Raw genomic sequence first — 17030 nt, forward strand, 5'->3', positions numbered from 1 at the left:
TTGTGTTTCTTCTTCATTGAGGAGAAACAGTACAGGGACGGAGTGTAGAATGAAAGGTCGTTGTGGTAGCCAATCACAGGCTATTACAGTGATCATGTGACCGAAAGATGGTTTTCCTCCCGTTCATTAGTACGAGGCCCAAAGCTGTTGGTAACGGGTGCAGGTGTGGTGGGCGTGTGCAGGCGGGTGGTGTGTGTGGGTGCAGGCGGGTGGGCGTGCGTGCAGGCGGGTGGGCGTGCAGGCGGGTGGGCGTTCATGCAGGCGGCTGTGGGTGGCGAGTGTGGGTGTGCGTGCAGGCGGGTGTGGGCGTGCGTGCAGGTGGGTGGCGTGTGTGCAGGCGGGTGGCGTGTGTGGGCGTGGGTGGCTGGGCGTGCAGGCGAGTGTGGGTGCAGGTGGGTGGGCGTGCGTGTGTGCAGGTGGGTGGGCATGTGTGCAGGCGGGTGTGGGTGGGTGGGCATGCAGGTGGGTGGGCGTGCGTGCAGGCGGGTGTGGGTGGGTGGGCATGCAGGTGGGTGGGCGTGCGTGCAGGCGGGTGTGGGTGGGTGGGCATGCAGGTGGGTGGGCGTGCGTGCAGGCGGGTGGTGTGTGTGGGTGCAGGCGGGTGGGCGTGCGTGCAGGCGGGTGGGCGTGCGTGCAGGCGGGTGGGCGTGCGTGCAGGCGGCTGTGGGTGGCGAGTGTGGGTGTGCGTGCAGGTGGGTGGCGTGTGTGCAGGCGGGTGTGGGTGGCGGGTGTGGGCGTGCGTGCAGGTGGGTGGCGTGTGTGCAGGCGGGTGTGGGCGTGCGTGCAGGCGGGTGGCGTGTGTGGGCGTGGGTGGCTGGGCGTGCAGGCGAGTGTGGGTGCAGGTGGGTGGGCGTGCGTCTGTGCAGGTGGGTGGGCATGTGTGCAGGCGGGTGTGGGTGGGTGGGCATGCAGGTGGGTGGGCGTGCGTGCAGGCGGGTGTGGGTGGGTGGCGAGTGTGGGCGTGCGTGCAGGTGGGTGGCGTGTGTGGGCGTGCGTGCAGGTGGGTGGCTGGGCGTGCAGGTGAGTGTGGGTGCAGGTGGGTGGGCGTGCGTGCAGGTGGGTGGGCGTGCGTGCAGGCGGGGGGTGGGCATGCGTGCAGGTGGGTGTCCTGATTAGTAAATCGCCCATCTCACCCGCTGCTCTCGGATTTTGGCATCTGAAGTGCCCATCCTGACCTGCCGTGACTTGGAGATGCTGCACTCCTAAACATCCCATGTAGCAAGCCCGGGTTCACATACATGCGGTGCGGTATATCACGTGAATGACACAGGAACCGCACCGCATTCCCTGCCAATCACACGTGATTTGTGTGCGGTGCAATCGGAGGCGTACATTTTGTATGGCTCTAATCACACCGCACCAGAACACGCAGGACCCTTTTTTTTTCCTAGAATCGGATCATATAGGTACTCACATCCATGTGATCCGATTCTGCACATCGCACCGCGTTTTGCGGATCACTTTCAGGGTGTTAACATTCACACCCGCAGCGGTTCACATGAATGGGGTGCGAATCTGATGCGGTGTGGAATTCGGAATTTGTGTGAACCCATCAGTAGATGGAAAGCTGCCTCAGTCTTGGCTCCTCCCAGAGTCCGACGCATTTTACCCCGCCCACCGGCCTTCATCGTAGAGGCCTCTATGACTAAGCCCAGTGGATGGGGCGAAACGCGTTGAGGGGGAGTCGCCTAGGCGGAGGCCACTGCATGTTGGGAAGGGGTTAGCGCACCAGAACGCAGTGTGCGGCGATGATTTGTGGTTTTTTTTTGTGCCTTGAGCAGCATGAAGAAGCTGAAACCCCTCCCCCCGCTCCCAGCACCCCTCCCCCCGCTCCCAGCACCCCTCCCCCCACCCTCAGTGCTCAGAAAAGTGTGCACATGACTTGGCGCTCTTTCATATATAAACGTTTTCTGGCTCTTCGGTGATTTGTTTACAGATTTCTCGATTTAATCCGCATCTTCTATTTTTACAGGTGACCAAAGGCGAAACGCTGACATAGACCCTCCCCCTCCCCGCCCCCTCGCAGTGCGCCTGTTACACTGAAATATTTTATATACAGATATACGCTATGGACTTCTCATCTTCTGACCCGCCTCTGTCTCCGATGACCCCTCCCCCCTCCTCGCTGTACACCGGCTGAACACGTCACCTTGACAACGGTTGAGCGTAGATGTCCCGCCGCCATCATTCCAGTGCAGCGTCCTTTGATTCGTCGCGGGCGGAGAAGGACGCGCGGCTCGCCGTCCGCACAAATCGCATCGAACGCCAGATGTTCCCAGAAACTGGTCCTTGTGCCAACGAGACGCTTTCTACGTTTCTTTGATTTTTTCTTTTGTATTCGTGACGCGTAATCTCTACGTTGTGTACAAATAATAAATGTTTACGGTGACAACGCTGTTCTGTGGTCGATCTGTCCGTGCGCAAATCCATTGGTCTCATCCCTAACTCCTCCCCCCGCAGAGGATCTACCCCCCCCTTCTCATTTCTAACCCCTCCCCCTGCAGAGGATTTACCCCTGTTCTCATCCCTAACTCCTCCCCCTGCAGAGGATCTACCCCCCTTTTCTCATCCCTAACTCCTCCCCCTGCAGAGGATCTACCCCCCTGTTCTCATCCCTAACCCCTCCCCCTGCAAAGGATTTACCCCCATTCTCATCCCTAACCCCTCCCCCTGCAGAGGATCTACCCCTGTTCTCATCCCTAACCCCTCCCCCTGCAGAGGATCTACCCCTGTTCTCATCCCTAACCCCTCCCCCTGCAAAGGATCTACCCCCTTTCTCATTTATAACCCCTCCCCCTGCAGATGATTGCGGCTGGTGATTTAAACTTCTGTATGGATCCAGAGATAGATGCTTCCTTGTGTGTAAGGATTGACCACAGACCACCACAGGCCAGACACAGACCACCAGAGACCAGATACAGACCACCAGACACAGACCACCACAGACCAGACCAGACACAGACCACCACAGACCAGACCAGACACAGGCCACCACAGACCAGGCACAGACAAAAACACAGGCCACAGTCATAAAAAGAGTGCAACAGGAGGTTTCTCCTTCTCCATGTGGCTGGTCCCCTAAAGCCTCTTCTGGTCTGTGTCTGGCCTGTGTCTGTGTCTGGCCTGTGTCTGTGGTGGTCTGTGTCTGTGGTGGTCTGTGTCTGGCCTGTGTCTGTGTCTGGCCTGTGTCTGTGGTGGTCTGTGTCTGTGGTGGCCTGTGTCTGGCCTGTGTCTGTGGTGGTCTGTGTCTGTGGTGGTCTGTGTCGGCCTGTGTCTGTGGTGGTCTGTGTCTGGCCTGTGTCTGTGGTGGTCTGTGTCTGTGGTGGTCTGTGTCTGGTCTGTGGTGGTCTGTGTCTGTGGTGGTCTGTGTCTGTGGTGGTCTGTGTCTGGCCTGTGTCTGTGGTGGTCTGTGTCTGGTCTGTGGTGGTCTGTGTCTGTGGTGGTCTGTGTCTGGCCTGTGTCTGTGGTGGTCTGTGTCTGGTCTGTGGTGGTCTGTGTCTGGCCTGTGGTCAATCCTTACACTGTTCTTCAGCCTCATTGGTCAGTAAGGACTCCCATCTCTCTCTCTCCCGGCACACGAGGAACCATCTATCTCTGGATCCATACAGAAGATAACATCCCCGGCCGCAATCACTTCCCCTTGTAAAGTCTGGTGGAAGTAAATGGAATTTTGGACTTTGTGGATCTTCCCTTTTTCCAGCCACCGCAGTTCATTCCTTTGTCTGCCTCAAACAAGCTTTTTAAATTCTGGACTTTGAATGGATGCAGACAAGAGAATACAGAGAATCAGGATGTAGGTAATGTGATGTGTTCACACTGCTGGAGGGAGGCGACCTGCCCTGATTGGATGACATCTGGTGACACAACCCCACCTGACTTCATCCGCATGCAGAGTTCCTGTCCCCGGAGCACCTTGGAGTACGTCTGATATACAAGAACGTGTGCTGTCTGGTTAGTGCGTTGTACGCTCATCCTTCCCAGCCACGGGAGCCACGAACGTTATACAGTTACTCATTGAACCACAATTGTCACTCTGCACCTCATGAACCACGATTGTCACTCTGCACCTCATGAACCACGATTGTCACTCTGCACCTCATGAACCACGATTGTCACTCTGCACCTCATGAACCACGATTGTCACTCTGCACCTCATGAACCACGATTGTCACTCTGCACCTCATGAACCACGATTGTCACTCTGCACCTCATGAACCACGATTGTCACTCTGCACCTCATGAACCACGATTGTCACTCTGCACCTCATGAACCACGATTGTCACTCTGCACCTCATGAACCACGATTGTCACTCTGCACCTCATGAACCACGATTGTCACTCTGCACCTCATGAACCACGATTGTCACTCTGCACCTCATGAACCACGACTGTCACTCTGCACCTCATGAACCACGACTGTCACTCTGCACCTCATGAACCACGATTGTCACTCTGCACCTCATGAACCACGATTGTCACTCTGCACCTCATGAACCACGATTGTCACTCTGCACGTCATGAACCACGATTGTCACTCTGCACGTCATGAACCACGATTGTCACTCTGCACGTCATGAACCACGATTGTCACTCTGCACGTCATGAACCACGATTGTCACTCGGCACCTCATGAACCACGATTGTCACTCGGCACCTCATGAACCACGATTGTCACTCGGCACCTCATGAACCACGATTGTCACTCGGCACCTCATGAACCACGATTGTCACTCGGCACCTCATGAACCACGATTGTCACTCTGCACCTCATGAACCACGACTGTCACTCTGCACCTCTTGAACCACGACTGTCACTCTGCACCTCTTGAACCACGATTGTCACTCTGCACGTCATGAACCACGATTGTCACTCTGCACCTCATGAACCACGATTGTCACTCTGCACCTCATGAACCACGATTGTCACTCTGCACGTCATGAACCACGATTGTCACTCTGCACCTCATGAACCACGATTGTCACTCTGCACGTCATGAACCACGATTGTCACTCTGCACCTCATGAACCACGATTGTCACTCTGCACCTCATGAACCACGATTGTCACTCTGCACGTCATGAACCACGATTGTCACTCTGCACGTCATGAACCACGATTGTCACTCTGCACGTCATGAACCACGATTGTCACTCTGCACGTCATGAACCACGATTGTCACTCTGCACGTCATGAACCACGATTGTCACTCTGCACGTCATGAACCACGATTGTCACTCTGCACGTCACGAACCACGATTGTCACTCTGCACGTCACGAACCACGATTGTCACTCTGCACGTCACGAACCACGATTGTCACTCTGCACGTCACGAACCACGATTGTCCACTCTGCACGTCACGAACCACGAATGTCACTCTGCACGTCACGAACCACGATTGTCACTCTGCACTCCTCATGAACCACGATTGTCACTCTGCACCTCATGAACCACGATTGTCACTCCGCACCTCATGAACTATACCTGAGACTTCACGTCAGGTGAATTATTCATTTATTTTTTATCATTTGCACACTTTAGCGCCACATTTGTACTGTTTTATTTGCTTGTCATTACACGTCAGTATCCCATAGCAACGTCTGACAAAAAGATCTAAAAACACGAAGGGGCAGACTTTGTGAGAATTATCATTTGTGTCAAACGTTTGGCTGGGGCTGTACATTCCAAAGGCACAGAATGGGTTCCCATCTCCCGGGTGGTTGGCAGTAGAGCGGCTTTTCTTGGTTCTCGTTTTTCCTTTAGATGGGACTGATCCCTCCCTCATAGGGTTCTACATCAACAATCCCTCCACAGATGTGAAGATCTGCTCTTCCACGTGTTGTATGTTCTGCACACATGCTGGTTAGCACACGCAGGACGTGAACTCAAAAAGCCAAGATTTGTTCTTAGGAAACACCCGGAGAGGTAAAAGTGGGTCCAAAGGCAAAAGATTTATACCTTAATACAATGCAGGCCCCTCCCCCCACCCCGTACATACGATATGGAAACACGTAGGGGCCGAGGTGCAGAAAAATGGCAGCAGGTGCTCTGGACTGATGAGTCAAAATGTGAAATATGTTACATAGTTAGTCTGGCTGAAAAAGACAAAAGTCCATCCAGTTCAACCATTAAAAAAAAGTTTATAATTGGTGTTGCTGAAGGGCTGGTGAGCAATACAATAATGAGTGTTTGCAGCCAACTGTGAAGCATGGTGGAGGTTCCTTGTACGTTTTGGGGCTTCATTTCTGCCAATGGGAGTTGGAGATTTGGTCAGGATCAATGGTGTCCTCAATGCTGAGAAATCCAGGCAGATACTTCTCCATCATCCCGGGCTGTGATTGCCCCAAATGTATTCTGCAGCAGGACAACCACCCCGCCCAACATCCAGCCAATGTCATTAGAAACTCTCTTCAGTATAAAGAAGAACAAGGGGCCCAGGAAGTGATGGTTTGGCCCCCACAGAGCCCTGATCTTGCCATCATGGAGTCTGTCTGGGGTGACATGAAGACACAGAAGGATCGGAGGCGTCTGACATCCACAGAAGATCTGGGCTTAGTTCTCCGAGATGCACAGAGAACGACCTACCGACCGACTTCCTTCACTGTGTGTGAGGCCCCTGATGAAGTCACCTGTTGTGATGTAACATGTAGGGTGGGCCGATGATGTCAAGCCGCTCATCCGGAAGTTTTGAGCCGCCATCTTCACCAAAGAACACTGGACTTGGGGGGGCGAGCTGGGGGTCTAGGAGGTCACCTCATCCCAAATATTGTTTGTATTCGGATTTCTCTTCATTTACTTTCCACTTTCTTAACTGATAAAAAATAAACTATTAACTCTTCTATTTCTGAAAGAAATCTGCATTTGCAGGATATGTTCACACCCGCCTAAAACTTTTACACAGAGATTTGTCACTATTGTTCTGATCACGGTTCTCCTAGCTGGAGAGGAAGCCATACCTGAGGGGCTGCAGTGCAAGAATCTCCCTGCTTCTGCATCATCCATTCTGTGGATCTTTGCTGCTTCCACCTCCATCATTACCCCTCCAGTCAGTGAGGGGGGGGGAGTTCTGACAAGAGGAAGCAAAGCCCTGCTCCTCTACCAAGATGCCACCTCCACACTGAGACGCAGTGCAGAACAAGGCATGGTAAGTCCATGATGGGGAAAAGATCGGCTGCAGAGACCACAGATAACGTGACCAGTTCTTGTCTTCTGTCAGCGTTTGTGAGCCCAGCCTCCTCCGTTCAGGTTCTTCGTAGCCCGGGGGGGGGGGGGTCACACTGGTGGCCCTCCAGCTGTTGCAAAACTACAAGTCCCATCATGCTCTGCCTTTGGGAGTCATGCTTCTATCTGGCAATGCCTCATGGGACTTGTAGTTAGAGGGCTGCCAGTTTGACACCCGTGTGCAGCCTTTCTCCCAGCATTCCCCTGCGGTCACAGGAAACCATTCAGGAACTCGGGTAGAACTAGGCAAAGGGCACAGCCCCCTCTAGTGGTAGACCAGTGCATGTACAGGGTAAGCTCAGCCTAGCTTTGTGTCTGGAGGAGGCAGGACATCTCTCCCCGGGTTCACATACATGTGGTGCGGCCTATCACGTGTGATTCACACCGGAACCGCACCGCACCCCCTGCAGATCACATGCGGTCTGTGTGCGGTGCCAGCCGAGTCGTACATTTTCTACGGCTCTAATTGCACCAAAAACACGCAGGACCCCTTTTTGGGTCAGCACTAGAATCGGATCGCACTTGTATTCGCACCTCGATCTGATTCTGCACATTGCAGTGCGTTTTGCGGACCAGTTTCGGGGTGTTGGTAACATACACACCCGTGGCGGTTTCACATGAACGGGGGGCGATTCTGCGGCGGTGCGGAATTCGCACAGAAAAGGAGAATTCTGCATCAGTGTGAACCCGGAGCTGAAGGACCATCGCTGCATTCAGCTGCCAGGAACAAAAAATGCAAAACGCATCAAAAACGCAAATGGCAAAACGCACTGAAAAATGGACAAAACACAAACTGCATCGGTGTAAGACATGAAGTGCATTGAGGACGCAGGAAAAAAAAATGTGTTGTGTTTTTAATCCGTCCAGCAACAAGATGGCCAAAAAAAAAAAATTCTAAAAACATCAAAAACAGGTGCGCGCAAAACGCACTGCAAAATGGACAAATCGCAAACTGCATTGCTGTAAAACAGACATGAAATGCATTAAAAACGCATAAAAAATGAAGGTGTTGTGTGTTTAAATCCATCCAGCAACAAGATGGGTAAAAAAAAAAAAAAAAATTATAAACCGCGTCAAACAGGCGCGCGCAAAACGCACTGCAAACGGGACAAAGCATTGGTGCAAAACAGACATGACATGCATTGAAAACGCAGCAAAAATGAACGTGTTGCTTTAACGCGTTTCACGTTTTAATCTTCCCAACAAGTTCGACAAAATTTAAAAAAAAACATGCGTGCAAAAAACCGCAAAACCGACAAAACGCAAACTATGAAGGTGTTGTGTGTTTAATCCGTCCGGCAACAAGATGGCCAAAAAAGAAAAAAAAAATCTACAAAATGCGTCAAACAGGGGCGCGCAAAACGCACTGCAAAAAAGGACAAAGCAGACGTGAAATGCACTGAAAATGCAGCAAAAATGAACGTGTTGAGTTTTTGATGCGTTTCGTGTTTTTTAATCTGCCCAACAAAAAAACGTGCGTGCAAAAAAATGCAAAACCGACAAAACGCAAACTATGTTGGTGTGAAAAAGGCCTAAAATGAACTAAAAATGCAGAAAAAAAATTGCACGTTGCGTTTTGATGCGTTTTTAAGCTGCCCAGTTACAAGTTGGCCAAAAATAAAAAAAAGCATCAAAAATGTGTAAAAAACCGCACACGGGAAAACGAACTGCAAAACAGACAAAATGTGAACCAGGCCTGAAATACACTGAAAGCCCATAAAACAAAACAAAAAAAAACGTTGCATTTTGATGCGCTTTTTGTTTCTGCGAAGTCACATGACTTATGAAACCGCACCCAAAATGTGGTAAAATCACGCGTTTCGGCGGCCATTATTGGCAACTTTTCCTCTATCCGCAAAATGCTGTTCGGTCGATATATCAATGCAGAACTAATGACGGTCAGCTCTGATTGGCTCAGTCTGGGGACTACCGAGAACTGTCCCTACTATGGGATGGAGATGAGGTAGGGGGAGGGGTGTTCTGCAGTCCCACTACTTCCTGTCCTAGGGTGACAACGGGTCCATAGACAAAGTGCAGTGAATGAGCGTTGTCACCCTGGGACAGGAAGTTTCTTCCTGGCAGGATCATCAGATGACAGAAGAATCCTAGGGGCCCATACACACGATCAGCCAAAGCAGGTGGTTGAGCTGCAATTTTACTGCCCACCTAAAGAAGGGCGTGCGGCCGCCACGTTTCACCTCCTGGTCCAATTTAAACCACGTGTTGCATTCAGTGGGCGGTGCCGGCGCGGATCGTGACCCATTATTGGGCCTTCCTTGCTGTCGCAAGTCCCATTTTATAGGCTGACTCCGCCCAGACGCGTCATTGGTCCATTGGTTTATTTACAAACAAAAGTCTTTATTAGGAAATTATTTACATAACGTCTCAAACATTTCCAGGGTGCGTTTAATCTCTCGGATCTGTTTGGCCAGCGTGTGGATGGGTTGCATGGAGCGGTCGAGTTCTTCGCAGCGCGCCATCAGCGTGTACATCCCCTGCGGAGAGAGGAGAGGTTAATGTGGGGGAGGGGGTAGAGTCTTATCAAACTGCCCCCTCTGGTGGGCGGAGTGTGTACTGCACCAATCCCAGACTATATACAGGGGACCCCACCATGGCGATGCAGTGATCAGGAGGGACTCCTCTAGGCCTGAGAGGTGCATGCTGGGGAGGAAAGAACTAGAGGATGCTGATGTCCTCCAGCCAGGAAATGGGGCGGAGCTCTATCTGACTGGCTGCAGCTTCTAATGCACATTGTGAGAAGCACCCAGTGTGCAGTGAGATCAGAGGAACTAGGGAGGGAGCCGATACACCTGTGCAAGACTGAAGGGGAGGAGCCGGTACACCTGGGCAAGACTGAAGGGGAGGAGCCGGTGCACCTGGGCAAGACTGAAGGGGAGGAGCCGGTGCACCTGGGCAAGACTGAAGGGGAGGAGCCGGTGCACCTGCGCAAGACTGATGGGGAGGAGCCGGTGCACCTGCGCAAGACTGATGGGAGGAGCCGGTGCACCTGCGCAAGACTGATGGGGAGGAGCCGGTGCACCTGCGCAAGACTGATGGGGAGGAGCCGGTGCACCTGCGCAAGACTGAAGGGGAGGAGCCGGTACACCTGTGCAAGACTGGAGAGGGTTGGAGGAAGGATAGAAGACTGAAGGGGGGGGGGGGTGGAGGGAGGATAGAAGACTGAAGGGGGGGGGGGGGGTGGAGGGAGGATAGAAGACTGAAGGGGGGGAGGGAAGATAGAAGACTGAAGGGGGGGGGGGGGGGAGGAAGGATAGAAGACTGAAGGGGGGGGGGGGGGGAGGAAGGATAGGAGACTGAATGGGGGGGGGGGAGGAGGAAGGATAGGAGACTGAAGGGGGGGGGGGGGGAGGAGGAAGGATAGGAGACTGAAGGGGGGGGGGGGGGAGGAGGAAGGATAGGAGACTGAAGGGGGGGGGGGGGAGGAGGAAGGATAGAAGACTGAAGGGGGGGGGGGGGAGGAAGGATAGAAGACTGAAGGGGGGGGGAGGAGGAAGAATAGAAGACTGAAGGGGGGGGGGGGGGGGAGGAGGAAGGATAGAAGACTGAAGGGGGGGGGAGGAGGAGGAAGGATAGAAGACTGAAGGGGGGGGGGGAGGAGGGAGGAAGGATAGAAGACTGAAGGGGGGGGGGGGAGGAGGAAGGATAGAAGACTGAAGGGGGGGGGGGGGAGGAGGAAGGATAGAAGACTGAAGGGGGGGGGAGGAGGAAGGATAGAAGACTGAAGGGGGGGGGGGAGGAGGAAGGATAGAAGACTGAAGGGGGGGGGAGGAGGAAGGATAGAAGACTGAATGGGGGGGGGGGGAGGAGGAGGAGGAAGGATAGAAGACTGAATGGGGGGGGGGGGGGGGAGGAAGGATAGAAGACTGAAGGGGGTGGGGAGGAGGAAGGATAGAAGACTGAAGGGGGTGGGGAGGAGGAAGGATAGAAGACTGAAGGGGAGGGGGGGGAGGAGGAAGGATAGAAGACTGAAAGGGGGCTGTGTGTGTGGAGGGAGGATAGAAGACTGAAAGGGGGGGCGGAGGGAGGATAGAAGACTGAAAGGGGGGGCGGAGGGAGGATAGAAGGCTGAAAGGGGGGGTGGAAGGAAAGAAGGCTGAAAGGGGGGGTGGAAGGAAAGAAGACTGAAGGGAGGAGCCGGTACACCTGTGCAAGACTGGAGAGGGGTTGGAGGAAGGATAGAAGATTGAAGGAGGGGGGGGGGGTGGAGGGAGGATAGAAGACTGAAGGGGGGGGGGGGTGGAGGGAGGATAGAAGACTGAAGGGGGGGAGGGAAGATAGAAGACTGAAGGGGGGGAGGGAAGATAGAAGACTGAAGGGGGGAGGGTGGGGGGAGGATAGAAGACTGAAGGGGGGGGGGGGGGGGGGAGGATAGAAGACTGAAGGGGGGGGGGGGGGGAGGATAGAAGACTGAAGGGGGGGGGGGAGGATAGAAGACTGAAGGGGGGGGGGGGAGGATAGAAGACTGAAGGGGGGGGGGGGGAGAGGATAGAAGACTGAAGGGGGGGGGGGGAGGGATAGAAGACTGAAGGGGGGGGGGGGAGGAGGAAGGATAGAAGACTGAAGGGGAGGGGGGGGAGGAGGAAGGATAGAAGACTGAAAGGGGGCTGTGTGTGTGGAGGGAGGATAGAAGACTGAAAGGGGGGGCGGAGGGAGGATAGAAGGCTGAAAGGGGGGGTGGAAGAAAGAAGGAAGCTGAAGGGGGGGTGGGGATTAAAGTGACTTTGAATGTGACATGGGTTGTTGGTGTCAGATGGCTGGTCTGAGTATTTAAAAAACTGATGATCTACTGTGGAGGAAGGATAGAAGACTGAAGGGGGGGGGGGGGGGATGGAGGGGGGACAGAAGACTGGAGGGGGGATAAAAGGCTAAAGGGGGGGAGAGGGGTGGAATGATAGAAGACTGAAAGGGGGGGTGGAGGAAGGATAGAAGGAGGGGGGGGTGGAGACTGATAAAAAGGTGATGGGGGGGGGGGGTGTGTGGTAAAGTTAAAGACAAACAAAAATAATTCCCAACTCCAGCTGGAAGCCACGCAGCAGGTAGGAATACGATACAGTGGACTGTCACCCCGCCTCATCCGGGCCAAGCTGTCCGGCTGCAGTGTGTAACGGTTCTCGGACAGCTTGGCCCGGATGTAAATGTGGAAAAGGATATAAATGGAGGCGTGTGAAATAAAGAGGGAATTTCTATACGGAATACAATGGATACGGGTGTCGGCTCACATCCCTGCCTACTATAGTGAGCCTTTACAAGCCAGTCTGTGACTATGTGTCCACAAGGTGACAACGCTGCAGTGATTTCACTCCAAAGCCAGCAACGTTGTCACCCTGCTGAGAGAAGCCTGCAAATCAAAGGATGAAAGGAGTACAACAAGGTTACAGGGGTCTCAGAAACTGTGTTACTACTACTGAGTGACGGCATCGACTTCTTGGGATGGGGGAAGTCACCGAACGGTAACCGGCATCACCAAACCCGCCATTGCTGCCAGCGGGGGGTCACTGACCTTTATACTCATATCTACCGACTCCCCCAGGCTGTCCACTGAGTCGCGGTACGTCTGGATGTAGCCAACGCTGAGCGCCGTCATCTGTGGAGACATCACATGACCTCAGAGGGACGCACATAAGACACAGGAGGGTCTGCGGCTGGGGCTGAGGTGTGTCAGACAATTGTGAACTGGAGGGGGGAAGGGGGGGGAGGTCAGGGAGTGGGAGGGTCAGAGAGTAGGGGGGGGGGGTCAGGGAGTGGGAGGGTCAGAGGATGGGGGGGGGGGTCAGGGAGTGGGAGGGTCAGAGAGTGTGGGGGGGTCTGAGAGTGGGGAGGGTGGAGTCAGGGAGCGGGAGGGTCAGAGAGTGGGGAGGGGGGGGAGTCAGGGGGAGTCAGGGAGTGGGGGGGGAGGTCAGGGAGTGGGAGGGTCAGAGTGGGAGGGGGGTTAGGGAGTGTGGAGGGTCAGGGAGTAGGGGGGTCAGGGAGTGGGGGGGTTTAGAGAGTGGGGAGAGTGGAGTCGGGGGGTCAAGGAGTGTGGGGGGTCAGGGAGTGGGAGGGTCAGAGTGGAGGGGGGGGGTCAGGGAGGTGGGAGGGTCAGAGTGGAGGGGGGGGGGTCGGGGAGGGGGGAGTCAGGGGGTCAGAGAGTGGGGGAGGGGGGGTCAGGGAGTGGGGAGGGTGGAGGTCAGGGGGACAGGGAATGGGGGGGGGGGGGGGGTCAGAGAGTAGGGAGGGTGGAATTAGGGGGTCAGGGACAGGGAATGGCGGGTCAGACAGGGGGAGGGTGGAGTCGGGGGGTCAAGGAGTGGGAGGGTCAGAGTGGAGGGAGGTCAGGGAGGGGGGAGTCAGAGAGTGGTGGGGGGGGGGTCAGGGAGTGGGGAGGGTGGAGTCAGGGAATGGGGGGGGGGGTCAGAGAGTGGGGAGGGTGGAGTCAGGGAATGGGGGGGGTCAGAGAGTGGAGGGGGGGTGTCAGGGAGCGGGGGGGGGGGGGGGGGGTCAGGGAGCGGGGGGCTGGGTATGGCCTCATACACCATCTCCATCCCCGGGACTCACGTTCTGGATGGTGCTGTTCAGACTCTTCATCATCTGGTCCACCTTCAGGGCGACATCTTGTGTCAGGATCTCCAGGTCCTTCAGCACCTCCACATCGATCGGCGGGATGTCGGCTCGACTTCTCTGCAACGCCTGATGGCGGACTCCGCCCTCCCCTGGAACACCAACCGCCTCATTATCACCTGACTGCCCACCGCCAAACCGCCGCCCATCTAAACCACACCCACCCCCTACCTACAAGTCTGAGCAGTGACCACATATACAGACCCCCCCCCCCCGCACCCTCTATATAATGTACAGACCCCCCCCCCTCCTCTATATAATGTACAGACCCCCCCTCCTCTATATAATGTACAGACCCCCCCTCCTCTATATAATGTACAGACCCCCCCTCCTCTATATAATGTACAGACCCCCCTCCTCTATATAATGTACAGACCCCCCCTCCTCTATATAATGTACAGACCCCCCCTCCTCTATATAATGTACAGACCCCCCTCCCCCTCTATATAATGTACAGACCCCCCTCCCCTCTATATAATGGACAGACCCCCCTCCCCCTCTATATAATGGACAGACCCCCCTCCCCCTCTATATAATGGACAGACCCCCTCCTCCTCTATATAATGGACAGACCCCCCTCCACCTCTATATAATGGACAGACCCCCCTCCACCTCTATATAATGGACAGACCCCCCTCCCCCTCTATATAATGGACAGACCCCCCCTCCCCCTCTATATAATGGACAGACCCCCCCCCCCTCCTCTATATAATGTACAGACCCCCCTCCTCTATATAATGTACAGACCCCCCTCCTCTATATAATGTACAGACCCCCCTCCTCTATATAATGTACAGACCCCCCCTCCACCTCTATATAATGTACAGACCCCCCCTCCACCTCTATATAATGTACAGACCCCCCCTCCACCTCTATATAATGTACAGACCCCCCTTCCTCTATATAATGGACAGACCCCCCTCCCCCTCTATATAATGTACAGACCCCCCCTCCACCTCTATATAATGCACAGACCCCCCTCCTCCTCTATATAATGGACAGACCCCCCTCCTCCTCTATATAATGGACAGACCCCCCTCCTCCTCTATATAATGCACAGACCCCCCCTCTATATAATGGACAGACCCCCCTCTATATAATGGACAGACCCCCCTCCTCCTCTATATAATGCACAGACCCCCCTCCCCCTCTCTATATAATGCACAGCCCCTCCGCACCGTGTCCGGCGCTCATGCTCCGCCCCCTCCGCTCTCCGCAGTCCCCGGAGTTTTCGCTCCAATTGTCCTCCACAGACGGCCCCGCCCTCCGGCCAGACACCAATCCGCTTCCGGGACACGGCAGGAGGGCGGGGCGGGGGATGAAGGTGACGTCCACTTAGAGCGGCGATACATTGTAGCCGAGAGAGGAAAGATTTTTAACGTCACAGCGGAGGGCGGGGCTGTCAGAACTCAGAGAGTGGGGGGTGGTGCAGTGTGGGATCTGTAGATCAGTTATGGGTGGATTATATAGATCTGTAGATCAGTTATGGGTGCAGTGTGGGATCTGTAGATCAGTTATGGGTGGAGTGTGGGGATCTGTAGATCAGTTATGGGCGGAGTGTGGGGATCTGTAGATCAGTTATGGGCGGAGTGTATAGATCTGTAGATCAGTTATGGGTGGAGTGTATAGATCTGTAGATCAGTTATGGGCGGAGTGTATAGATCTGTAGATCAGTTATGGGTGGAGTGTAGGGATCTGTAGATCAGTTATGGGCAGAGTGTGATATCTGTAGATCATTATGGGTGACGTGTATAGATCTGTAGATCAGTTATGGGTGGAGTGTATAGATCTGTAGATCAGTTATGGGTGCAGTGTGGGATCTGTAGATCAGGTATGGGTGCAGTGTGGGATCTGTAGATCAGTTATGGGTGCAGTGTGGGATCTGCAGATCAGTTATGGGTGGAGTCTGGGATCTGTAGATCAGTTATGGGTGCAGTGTGGGATCTGTAGATCAGTTATTGGTGCAGTGTGGGATCTGTTGATCAGTTATGGGCGGAGTGTGACATCTGTAGATCATTATGGGTGACGTGTATAGATCTGTAGATCAGTTATGGTCGGAGTTTGGGATCTGTAGATCAGTTATGGGTGGAGTGTATAGATCTGTAGATCAGTTATGGGTGCAGTGTGGGATCTGTAGATCAGTTATGGGTGCAGTGTGGGATCTGTAGATCAGTTATGGGCGGAGTCTGGGATCTGTAGGAGGTGAAATTGGTGAAATCTTCCTCGGCGTCCCCTATGAGAGATGATATCTTATAAGCAGCCACTCTGGGAATGGAGCCGACTCTCCACATAGGGGAACTAACCACCAAACTTTAATAAAAAGGTACCTGCCCGCCATCTTGGATCTGGGCTGTGACTCCTTGCAGCCCTCTGTGTGTGGCGCGGTGGGGGTATCCGGTGCGGTGTGGCATGCCTCGTGTATTCCTGACAGGTACCTTTTTTATTGAAGTTTGTGGTGGATCCATCCTGCCTTGTATCATCGGTTCAGGCTGGTGGTGGTGGTGTCATGGTGTGGTGGATCCATCCTGCCTTGTATCAATGGTTCAGGCTGGTGGTGGTGGTGTCATGGTGTGGGGGATCCATCCTGCCTTGTATCAATGGTTCAGGCTGGTGGTGGTGGTGTCATGGTGTGGGGGATCCATCCTGCCTTGTATCAATGGTTCAGGCTGGTGGTGGTGTCATGGTGTGGTGGATCCATCCTGCCTTGTATCAATGGTTCAGGCTGGTGGTGGTGGTGTCATGGTGTGGGGGATCCATCCTGCCTTGTATCAATGGTTCAGGCTGGTGGTGGTGGTGTCATGGTGTGGGGGATCCATCCTGCCTTGTATCAATGGTTCAGGCTGGTGGTGGTGTCATGGTGTGGTGGATCCATCCTGCCTTGTATCAATGGTTCAGGCTGGTGGTGGTGGTGTCATGGTGTGGGGGATCCATCCTGCCTTGTATCAATGGTTCAGGCTGGTGGTGGTGTCATGGTGTGGTGGATCCATCCTGCCTTGTATCCATGGTTCAGGCTGGTGGTGGTGGTGTCATGGTGTGGTGGATCCATCCTGCCTTGTATCAATGGTTCAGGCTGGTGGTGGTGGTGTCATGGTGTGGTGGATCCATCCTGCCTTGTATCCATGGTTCAGGCTGGTGGTGGTGTCATGTGTGGGGGAGATTTTCTTGGCACACTTTGGGCCCCTTAGTACCAA

At 54.3% G+C, this 17030-nt stretch overlaps 1 protein-coding gene across 1 annotated transcript; it reads right to left on the reverse strand.

Moving 5' to 3' along the window:
• Positions 1 to 9558: 9558 nt before the first annotated feature.
• BORCS6 (BLOC-1 related complex subunit 6) lies at positions 9559 to 15170 on the reverse strand. The gene is made up of 4 exons (XM_089667094.1): positions 15018 to 15170; positions 13777 to 13931; positions 12743 to 12826; positions 9559 to 9716 (listed from the first exon to the last, which is right to left on the reverse strand). Exons 1-4 carry the CDS (start codon positions 15031 to 15033, stop codon positions 9591 to 9593), a joined length of 381 nt encoding a protein of 126 aa, XP_089523220.1. The 5' UTR covers positions 15034 to 15170; the 3' UTR covers positions 9559 to 9590.
• Between the last annotated feature and the right edge of the window lie 1860 nt (positions 15171 to 17030).

Source organism: Staurois parvus, unplaced genomic scaffold (assembly GCF_062004578.1).
Source record: "Staurois parvus isolate SC_StPar_1 unplaced genomic scaffold, SC_StPar_1.0 ptg003020l, whole genome shotgun sequence".
Lineage (NCBI taxonomy): Eukaryota > Metazoa > Chordata > Amphibia > Anura > Ranidae > Staurois > Staurois parvus.